This window comes from Euprymna scolopes, chromosome 1 (genome assembly GCF_053919585.1).
Source record: "Euprymna scolopes isolate OS-2025 chromosome 1, ASM5391958v1, whole genome shotgun sequence".
Taxonomy (NCBI): domain Eukaryota; kingdom Metazoa; phylum Mollusca; class Cephalopoda; order Sepiida; family Sepiolidae; genus Euprymna; species Euprymna scolopes.
In genome coordinates this window covers 28,038,954-28,051,065 of record NC_136482.1, presented here as the reverse complement: position 1 = coordinate 28,051,065, position 12,112 = coordinate 28,038,954, and the positions used below count along the sequence as shown (strand labels likewise).

General features: G+C 33.4%; 1 protein-coding gene across 1 annotated transcript in view; it reads left to right on the top strand.

Moving 5' to 3' along the window:
- LOC145290515 (uncharacterized) overlaps positions 1-10,914 on the top strand; it is a 107,229-nt gene extending 96,315 nt beyond the window's left edge. The window contains exon 2 of the mRNA XM_080136495.1: positions 10,329-10,914. Within this exon, the coding sequence (XP_079992621.1) occupies positions 10,329-10,826 (498 nt within the window). The 3' untranslated portion in view covers positions 10,827-10,914. The remainder of the gene's footprint in view (positions 1-10,328) is intronic.
- Positions 10,915-12,112: the final 1,198 nt, after the last annotated feature.

The following is a 12,112-nucleotide window of genomic DNA, read 5'->3' as shown; positions in this document are numbered from 1 at the left end:
CAGAATCCTTTATTTAATCCACGAGGTAGCATGTTCTCATTTCATCAGCCATAACCAATAGAAGTCTTAATTAATTCATAATTGCATTCCTTATATCACCCGCATTGAGGATTGAACCTTCAATCTCATAACATTAGTCATTAACATTAACAAAATTTTACTTAGTACTCTGTTATACCTTATGACATAACGGATAAAATACCAGAGTTCAATTAGAAATTCTGTGCAGATTCCCGAGTTTAAGAGAAAGATTCACAAGATACACCTGGAGAAGGTTGGGAGTTACATCAGCTGAAATATTATGCAAATAACATTCAAGATGAGAACAGTATTCCAAATTGACTTTTATTTTTCAATTTCTCGTTTGTTTCATCCTGTTTCAATCGCAGTTGGGATTAAAGCTTTCTGAAATATTTATAAATTTTATGGATTATAATAATTTGGTATTGTTTTCCAATGATTTATGAAACAAATATGAGAAAAAACTTTTGCTTTGTGAATCAGAATTGTTCAGCTCATATGATTCTGACATATAACACACATACATTGTATACATAAGAACTATTGAGGAAAGGAACACTTGTTTTGTATCCGGCTTCTTTTTTTTGCAATGATTTAATACTTATAAAATTTTTTTTTTTTTTAATCTAGCGTTTTTCTATAGAACAAAGCGAAGTTTTCCAGATTAGATATAATATTGTGTGCATGTGTTGTAAGCTGAAAAACAGAATGCTTTGTTTTTACAGAAAAACAATATCAGAATGAAACTATTTCAAAGTAATATACAAACACAACCACATGCACATATTTTTTTTTCTTTTAATAGTTATCTTTGATTTAATTATTCATAACTATTAATTGTTAGCGTGAAAAAGAACAAAATAAAAACCTGACATTTATCTTTTATTTAAAAAAAAAAATAAACAAAATGAATTAAAATCTAAATATATCCCAGTAAGATTAAAACCAGAACCCCAAATTTCAATGTATACCCTCACTATCAGGTCTCCTTCTCCAACATTAGGGATCTACATTTCAACCTTCTAGAGGTTGAAATCCGATTACAGGAGACAAACCTGATCCGTGGTTTCTGTGTGAAACTAGCATTTGCTCAACTGTTTCCTTAGACGATTTTTTGATTAAAGGTTATTTTAACTTAACCTCTAAACCTGACCCTCAAGATTGCCATTACATATTATATATGCCTAAATTAGGGATGGCTTTTTTTTCTTTTTTACAAGGTGGTCACCACTTATCAAGGCCCGGAAGCCACTCAGGGATAAGGGTTATTGCATGTACAGTACGTTAGTGTGGAGATTTAATAAAAGTGTCTACTTAAGGGGGCAGTTCATCAGGAATTTGTTTACGTTGGACTTGAAGACATCCAGGTTGTAGTCAGGTGGGAAGCAGGCAGACAGAACAGTTCCACAGGCGTGCAGTTCTAAGAAAGAAGCTTTGTTCATGGAATCTACGTTTTGATTTAGGCACAGATAAAGAGTGGGGGAAATTTTTGACAGTGGTTTCAGCTAGATGGGTGTTTTTCGTAAAAGATTGGCGAGGGGGGACCAGAGATTGGAGCTCAGACGAGCATCTGCCATGGAAATAATGATAAAACAAAGATAGGCTCGCAATGTCTCTTCTGTAGGAGATGGGTTGTAGGGAAGAGAAAAGGGCATCCCCCACTAAGCCAAGAAATCTATTTTGTACTCTGTCAAGGCAAGATAGGCTGTTTTTAGCAGCTCCTGCCCAGATATGGCAACAGTATTCCATCCTTGGGCGTACTTGGCTTTTATATAGATAGAGAATTGCATCAGTAGTGAGATATCTTCTGGAGCGGTAGAAGGATCCCACCATCTTTCCAGCGACCTTGGCAACAGACTTGATGTACGTGTTCCATTTCAGATCAGGACTAAAGGTCAAGCCTAGTAGCTTGTCAAAACATGGGGCTTCTCCTAGACGAGAGCCATCCATTTCAATTGATGCCAGATAGGGATCAGAGCGTTGATGATGTAAGAATAGGAGTTTGGTTTTAAATGCATTAAAGATAACCAGCCAAGTCTTCCCCCACTGAACCACGCGCTCAAGATCAGAGGAGAGAGAACTTTGTCATTTACAGCCTTTGATGTGTTGCCGTAGATGGTCGTGTCATTAGCATAGATGTCAACGAATGATTTAAGTATGTGTTTAGGGAGATCATTGAGATCAGGAAGAGAGTTGGGTCCAGGATTGACCCTTGAGGGACTCCAGCATTAATACTGCGGGCCTCTGATTTTTGTACATCGAATATTACTCTTATGAGCCTATCAGGGAGAAATGATTTAATGATAGAGAAAACATTTCCAGTTATACCGTAGCTGAAAATCTTGTGAAGTAGGCCTTTATGCCATACTTTGTTGAAGGCCTTTGATATGTCAATAGCAATTGCTCTAGAAAGGAAGCCTTTGTCAAGAGATTCACTAATCCTATGAGATATAACCGTTAGCACATCTGCAGTAGATCTTGCAGAACGGAAACCATATTGCGTGTCACTAAGAAGGTTATTTCTACTGAGGTGGTTGACTATTTCTCTATTTAATATGGATTCCAGCAACTTACTCGTGACACAGGAGACTTATTGGTCTGTACTGAGAGGGAGATGACTTATCACCTGAATTCTTTAATACAGGGCATACTGATGAGGTTTTCCAGGTTGTTGGAAAGCACTTCTCCTTAAGGCAACGCTTAAACAGTTTCATAAGTATGGGAGCAAGTTCGGGTTGAAGCTGTTTTAACACTATAATTGGGATGCCGTCAGGGCCAGTTGCTTTACTGGAATCGAGGTTTTTGGTTAGTTTGGCGACCTCATGCACAGATACTTGTATGTTACGCAGTGTGTTGTGTGTTATAGGAGGAAATATGGGGAGTTGATGGCCTTGGTCGCATAGGGTAGAATTAGCTGCAAAGTTCTTGGCAAATAGTTTGGCCTTGTCTGACGCTGACGAGATGACCTCTGGTCCATTGATAATGGTTGGGATAGAACGCACACTTCTGTTCAGGATCCTATTTGTTATTTGCCAAAACTGGTGGGAACCAAGCCGCTGCTCAGCTACTTTGGATTTAACAGACTGGGCATATAGCTCTCTTGCATTTTTCATTACTCTTTTACAGTGGTTGCTGGCAGTCCTAAAAGCAGCTTTAGTCTCAGTGCATCTATTACGTTGGTAACTATGGAAAAAGTGATTTCTGTGCGCGATGGCAGCAGCACATTCTGGGGAGAACCATGGCTAGCTGTTAGGTTTTAGTTCGAATTTTTTAGATGGTATGAATCAGTCTATGCCCACAATTAACCATTCGGTCAGGTCTGATACTATAGAGGACACATCCTTTTTAAACATGGAATGCAGAGGTAGATCAGTTATGAATGTACGGAAGCTATCCCAGTCAGCCATAGAGTATCGGTATACAGTACGGTGGAGGGGTACGTCTGGAGACTTATTACATTTCATTTTTATCTTAACTGATATGACGGAGTGGTCGGAGGATCCTAGAGGAGAAAGAACGGAATATGAACATAGCTCAGGGGAACTGGAGAGAAAAAGGTCTAGAAGGCTTGCATATGGGTGGGCTCGCGAACAATCTGAGTGAGGTCATAAGCAATGGCAAAATCATGACAGAACCTCCCCTCATTGTCTGTCTTATTTGAGTGGGTCAGCCATTCCACGTTATGGACGTTGAAGTCACCACAGATGTGAATGTTAGCCGAGGGATGTGCAGACAGGATGTGGTCTATTTTCTCATATATACTCTTAAAGGTAATAACTCCGCTGTTATGGGGCCGATAGCGGGCAAATATAAATGCAGTGGTGTAAGCAAGTGCAACCCGGCAGCACATATAAGGTAAATTAAGATCTTCTCTAGAGATATCCCTGCCACACGGGAAGCCATCTTTAATGTAGGCACATATACCATGCCCATGGCGATCTTGGAGGTCAGATTTAGAGTATCCTTTAATTATGAACTCCTCTAGGGAAGTGGCCGGCCCTATTCCAGTTTCGCTTAGAAAGAATATGTCCGGTTTTGTCTCCTGTAATTGGGTTTCAACCTCTGGAAGGTTGGAACGTAGACCCCTGATATTGGAGAAGGATACATGGTAGTAGGGATCTACGTTGGAAGATGGGGTTCTAGGTTTTTTCGAGTTTTTTTCTGGAGATATTTCATGTTGAGTTTTTGGGATTTGTGGAACAGGTTGGCATATTTGGTTAGAGCAGGATAGAGAGGGAAAGTAAGAGAAAAAAAGACAGGAAAAATTTTCATGTGTTTTTTTATGTAGCACATGATAAGGTAAAGCTGTAATAATTACCCACTAGTATAGCATCGAGAGGCCCCACCAGAGACTACTGCATGGTCCAGAATCCATTCACCAAATGGCAATACAGCAGCCCCAGTACTTTGCACCTGCTGATAGGACAGCCTCCTTAGTGGTTAATCCAAAGTTCGGGTCCCTGACTATCAGGCGGATAACGTCAGCTCAGACGAAACGTTTACCTCCAGCACCCTTACTAGTGACATGGCCACAAGGATAGACATAGAGACAGAAAAATTTCCGACATCTCAGACTACTGTTCACCAAGTACTACCGACCTAGAAAGCAGCTTTTTCTTCACCCTTTGTCCGAAACTACTCTACATATGCTTCCGAATAACACTTACTTACAGCACCACTACTATATCTTTGCTCAGAAATCTGCATAAACATGGGTATGGGAGTCTACAAGCAAAAATGTGCCACCTAGCTCTATCCCATCAAGTGAAAACCTATGGGGGAAAATCTCCATGTGATACCAAGCTCTGTATGTGCTAATAATTATTATATTCCGTAAGCAGTGACTGGAAGTGTTAGTGGCAGGTTAGTAAGATGCATGCATATCAACGGCAGAGGCAAATGAAGGGAGAACATGGATCTGTAGTCAAAATTATATTTTTTTTTGTTTTTATAAAAATCAACCAAATAACAAAGAAGAAATGAACAATAGAAATCACGATAATGATGAGGGGAAATGAGTTGCTCAAAGTTTTTGATTATAGGATGCAATATAGAGATGCAAGGTTCTTATTTTTGCAAAAAGAAATAAGAGTCACCACATAGGCTGATGTGTGCCAATTTTAGTCATTCAAAGTTAAAATTTCATATGTTCATATCTGAAATACCTCTATACTCCCATTTTCAAAATTAATCCGACAATAGATTGGCTAACTGTCGATATAGACAGCTACATACTCTCAAAATAATTCCAACTGAAATCAAATAGCCAACCGTGGTACACCCTCTGAATCTGCTGCTGCAATTGGACATAGAGATCACTATTTAATTGCTTTAAACAAAACAGATGTTCAGAAACTAAAGCCACCTTTAGGACTGCCAGCAACCACTGCAAAAGAGTAGTCTGGAAACATCTAAGACAGATATGTAGATGTTGCTCAGAGTATTTTTATTCCTGGGAAGAAAATTAGGGGGTAATCGAGTCTTTTACTCTGTTAAGTCTAAAGTAGTTGAGCAGGGGCTAGGTTCCCATGAGTTTGGGCGCATAACAAGGTTCTGAACAGATGTGTATCTTCCATCCTAACCATTATCAATGGATCTGAGGTGATTATGTCAGCATCTGACAAAGTCAAACACTTTACTAAGAACTTTGCATTAAACTCCATCCTATGTGATAAGGGCCACCTACTCCTTAAATTTCTTCACAGGACTAAAAATATTTTGAGCGACATCCATATATCTGTCCTAGATGTTTCCAAATTTGTTAAGAACCTTGATTCCAGCAAAGCAACTAATCCTGACAAAATTTTAATCATAGTGTTAAAAAAAACTGCAACCAGAACTAGCTTCTATACTGTTTAAATGTTGTCAAAGAGAGATGTTTCCCAACACTTTGAAAACTTTAACAGTCTGCCCAGTATTTAAAAATACAGGGGATCAGTCTTCTGTATTTCAGCATAGACCAATCAGTCTTCTGTACGTCATGAGTAAGTTGCTTGAGTCTGTGATAGAGAAGTTGTCAACCACCTTGGCAAAAACAACCTATTTAGTGACAATATGATTTTCATTCTGAGAGATTAACAACTGATATACTGATGGTAATATCACAAAGGACCATTGAATCTATTGATGACTTTGTTTCTTGCCATATCTAAGGCATTTGATAGGATTTGGCATAAACATGCCTAATTTGTTTAAAATGTAAATGTTTTATATTTTTGGCTAATAAATGATTGAAATAGTAGTAATGTAAAATTTATTGTAGGAATTATCCTCAAATAATATAATCAAAGTGTAGTATCTGTTTTCCAGATCATCAGTCCCAGTTACTGATGGAAATTTTCATGGAATTATTTCCTTTGAAAAATTCAAATTACAGACATGCATACAGAGAAAGTGTCACTTAAGTGGATAAAATAAAAATTGTACTTGTTTCAAATTAAAATGTCTTTAGTTATTTTAATAAACCAATAAATATTTGTCAGATAAATAAAATTGCAACTTAGAACCTTTTCCAAAATGCTTTTTAGTATTTTTTTTGTTTTAGTTTCTCTACTTCATTTTAATATTTAAATTTAAATATTTTCTCATATTCCCAGCACATAGAATGAGTCATTTAAGTGATACCCCCCCCCCCAGTTTTCCTTCTTTTTCATATATTTAAAACGTCAATGTTTTATGATTGGTTCATGAGAAATTTAAATGTCTAGTCAATGACCTTTCTACAACAATGTACATCTCTATTCATATTGGAAAGAAGGATACTGGTAACAGTTCCATAATGAATCATTCTGGTATTACCCAAAAGCAAAATGAAACCATTATATATTCTGAGGAAGGACCTACTTTGGAAAGAAATGTTAAGGATGAGGAAAGTGTTTTAATTGATGAGCTGGTGAAGAGGTCAATATGTATCAGGAAAAAGCAGTTTAGTGAAGGCTATTGTTTAAATTTTAATTTTTTATACTTATACTTTTATTCGATTTTTATTTATTTTAACTTTTCCTGTAACTGACCAGAAGAGACCTAATCATTTTTGCTCTCCAAAAGTTTATACAGAACTTCTTGGAACTAAATTGATGTGAAAACATTACAGGTAAGATATTAGAACACCTACAAAAATCCAGTATTCATGTTGCACCAAAATACACATTTTTTTTTTCTTATTTCAGTATAACTCTTCTTGTTTATTGTATTTATGTTGTGTTATTGTTTATTCACTTTCAGTACTAACTGTCATGACCTGACTTTGCCCGGGATTATTCAAACTAAATCAATATTCTTGTTACACATTTAATAAAGATATTCAAAAGCATACAAAAATCCGGTATTCAAAAATACATTTTATTTATTTTAACAAAAAACAGTTTTTGTTTGCTGTATTTATGTTGTATGTCTATGCCATTCATTTTGTTTGGGTATAACAATGACTCCTTTTTGATTCACACAAATAACACACAGGCTAATAATCATTCAGAACCCCATCAACCCTGAAACAAACTCTTAAAGAGAAGATACTCCATTTTGTATTGACTGTTGTGCTCCATTTATAGTGACTTAATAGATATTGATGAAAAGTGTATTGATTTATCTGTTTTGAACATTAACAGGTGGGTGACCTGAAAGAACCTTTTTGAGCAGATCGAGAGACATTTTTGGATTTTTAAATAAAGTAAAATTGTACAAAAAATATAAATATTTCATCCGTTTTCTGCAAACTATTCCTTGAAAAAAAAAAAATGCTAACAAATTCATATCTTTCTATCAAACTGATTATTTATTTTTACTTTTAATCAGTATTAAATGACCCATTGAGTTGTTGATATGCCATGAAATAAGTCAAACCAAACTGTTTCTTTTTTCTATATTTGTCTTTATTTTTATTTTTCATATCTTGCTTTAATTTCTTGTTAAGTTTGTCTTTATTTCTTTTTTATTCTTTGAAATACTTATATACTTGAGAAAAATATGTGGCCTGTTTGGTCACTTCTCAACTATGGATTGTTTGAATCAGAGGTGGGGATGCAAAGCCAGTAAGTATTAAAAAATAAAATAAAATTACAAAATCCAAAATTAGTTGCTTTAATCTTTTCTCTTTCCTTCTCAGCAACAAGTTAAATTTTATTACTGCTTGTGTTATATCCTTTTTAACTTGTTATTCTTTCCTTTTTGTACGATTCCAAAATTTTTCCTGATTCCAATAGAATTACTGATTTCCTTTTAAATTCTAAATTCCAAATTCTGATACAATTACCGATTCCAAATCTTTTAAAATTTTTAAATAGAGATTTAAAAAAAAAAATTTTTTTTTTTTAATGTAAAATCTTTATGTAATGTCTGTATATTTTTGCAAACATAAAAATACACTTAGGGGAGCATATATTATACAAGTAGATTTTCCTAAATATTTCTTCTAAAATATTTTCTTTGTACTGGATTGAAAATAGTGAAGTTACATTAGTTTGCCATTAATTGACAAAATACAATTTGAAAATAATTGACGATTGATATGTAAAATAAAATGATGTAGGTACAAGATAGTTTACAAAGCTACCTTCCCATTTTAAGAACGGATTATAAATAACATAGTTGCTATTTAGAAAACCATTAACATGAGAAGAAAGGGGCAGGCATGCATAGTTTTTGCCTTAATTATATTTTAGATTGATTTGTTTTACTGTTAAAAAATATTTTAAAATTTCAGATAATAATACTATTAATGCCACCACTACTACTAATAATGGTACATTGTTAGATTAACAACCTCAATTAAAACCCCCACAAAAAAAAGAAATTCTACCTTTTCGGCTGAGTATATGCAAACACTTTAAAAACTTAGCAAAAAGAAAAATAGCAATCATTGGAAAATTTAGAATGGGAAATAAGTTTCATATATAAATTTAATGTAAAATGATCATCATTTCTGGGCTATTTTAATGTTTTAGGGATGTTTGTTTATTATTTTGGGTTTGTTTTACAGTAGACAGATATACGAAAAAGTGGTAAAAAAACCCAACAAATATATCATAAATAAATGTTATCAAAGGCAAGATAAGTTACTCTTCTTCCTAGCTGAATGAATGTTTGTTTTTACTTACTTTAAAACGTTTATTTGGTTAAAAACTAGTAGTGTCTAGCATTATATGACAACAAGAAAAATGGCTGCGATTTGACTCGTACATCTTTGAAGTCTCGATAATGACTTAAAGATAAGACAAAATACTGTTAGAAACCTACCCAATAAATGTTACTGTGACATGCATATAAATACAATCCTGCCATAAATAAAAAATGACCCCCCCTCCCCCATCACACACACAAAAATAACTTTCCTTTTGCGGACAGACAATGGCAAATTCCTCGTTTTTACCACTTTTCACTTTTTTGAATCGCTGTGGATTGTAAAACAAACCCCAAATTTTGTTTTGAAAACTTGAATTTTGTCTGGACAAGTCCTTGAAAATCTTTGAAAAGTCCTTGAAAATGGAAATTGAAAATCTGTAAAAAAATTGTTTTAGAAACAGTATACAGACATGGGAGAGGAGGGAGATCGCCAAAGGAATTCCTAAGTCTTAGTAAGTCAGTAATATAGACATGGAAAATTATCAAGATTAAAGAATGGATGTCAGAGGGTTTTCAAAAAATTGATGAATTAATTTAAAATCCATGACATAATTTTAGTTGTAGAAATTTTTCCTGAAGATTTTTATTAAGCTGAATGAAATTGATAAATCTCTCGTTTGTTTATTTCATTTTTTTTTTTTTTTTTTTTTTTTTAAATTCTGTTTATCTTCTATTTGTAAATTTATTGAGGAAAACGATAAAACAGAAAAAAAAAAAAGTGAGATGAAATGTAAGGAGAATACATGGATAATGGCAATTTATTTTTTTTAACAGTACTTAACCAGCCAGGGTGGGAGGAGCATATATGAAACTAAAATCTATACAACTTCCTATGAAAATGTTTTATGTTTACAAAAACATATGGCACATCTTACGTGAGTTTTTATGGTAACCTGTAAAATATGTTAAAATAAATAAAAACAATGACTCTGTAGCTAAATATTTAGAAATGTAAAAAGGATCAGAATTAGTAATTGTATTAGAATTGGGTATTTAGAACAGAATTGGTAATTGTATTGGAATCTGAAACAATTTTGGATTCATGCTATTACTTAGAGAATTATTAAAGCGATAGTTTTTTTTTTTTTTTTTTTTTTTTTTAGATCTTGTTCCATTTTTTTTAGTTTTTTTTGTTGTTTTTTTTTTCTTTTTCAAATACCTACATGTATATTTCTATTTCTTTGCAGGCCAACCACAACCAAAAACTCGATCAAAGTTGGGAGAGCACCCATCTTCACACTCACACCATTGCTTCTTCGGATTACTCCTCTCCAATTTCTTCTTCTCCTACCGGTTCAGATACACCTTTACGCAAGACAAACCTTTTTGCTAGCTGTTCTTCAGATTGTTCCGCAAACCGTTTAGACTCTGGTTGTGAAGTACTTACCTCTTCAAAAGAATCTTGTGACAGTGAACTTGCTTCTAACATGGTCCCCATGCGACGCCCGTGCCGGGTCAACCCCTTCAATTCTTTGGACAGTGATGGGGAATATTCATCCCCCTTGTCTCCGGATGAAGCAATGAAATTGCATTCGTATTCTAATGACTCTTTACACGGCAAAATATTGGATTTCACAGAAACAAAAATTAGTCAAACTCCAGGGAAACCACGGAACTTCCTACAAATGCACGAGGAATTCGGACGACTCTACAAAAGCATTCCAACTGCAAAAGATTTAAACTAAAAACAATTAAAAGAATTTTTGCAAGTAAATTTAAAAAATGTTTTGTTTTTTCTTTATATTGCATGATATTAAAAATACATGAAATTTACAACTGCCTTTTTATGCTTATAAAAAAAAACATTAGTAACTTTACACACACACAATATAAATATAAGTCATTTAGGGCTGAAAAAAAATAATCAAAATCAAGAATTTAAGGAAATTGAATCATATATATGTGGGAGAGGGGAGAAGCTTGTATTACAAGCAAAATATTGTATGTATATATATATATATATATATATATATATACATAAGCCTGACAAATCCTAGTGTGAATGAAACGCGGAATATTCTGTGTAGTTTAATTGTCATATATATTTTTATATAACTTACTACTATATATAAAATATTGACACTTTTTAGATATTGTTTAAAAGTTAAGATGTTATTAGGAATTTTAGAAAGATAAAAACAAATTTTTTTCCTTAAACAAATTATGTATTTGACTTAAACGAATGTGCAAGCTTTCAATTCTGTAAGGTCCTTCTCAAGCATTAAAAAAATTGTTAATCATTTTTCTGTTGCATATATATATATATATATATATATATATATATATATATATATATGCAACAGAAAAATGATCAACAATTTTTTTTATGCTTGAGAAGGACCTTACAGACCTTACAGGAACAAACTGTATTATGTGTTCATCAGCGTTTCGTCTTTATTTCGAGATTCATCCAGAGGAAGTCTCGAAATAAAGACAAAACGTTTTTATATATATATATATATATATAAAAAGGAACAAACCGTATTATGTGTTCATCAACGTTTCATCTTTATTTTGAGACTTCCTCTGGATGAATCTCGAAATAAAGACAAAACGTTGATGAACACATAATACGGTTTGTTCCTTTTTATTTCTCTATTTTGTCGGAATACTATTTCCATTATTTTCATCATATATATATATATATATATATATATATATATATATATATACACACACACACACAGTAGTTTCAAGGGATTAATGCCAATGAACTAACAACCCTACATACATCTCTTATATATGTCTAAACTAACAAAATTAACTGATGACAGATAAAAAAGATTTACATTATTTATTAAATCATCAAATATTCAAAGATAGGAATATATATAAGTTATTCCTTAACCCATGGAGGTTTGGAAATTTATATTTTCTCACTATAGAAAATAAATTTATTATATAATACTCATATTTTTCAATTCATTTTTCATCTAATTATATATATATTATTGTCTAGGTATCAAATATG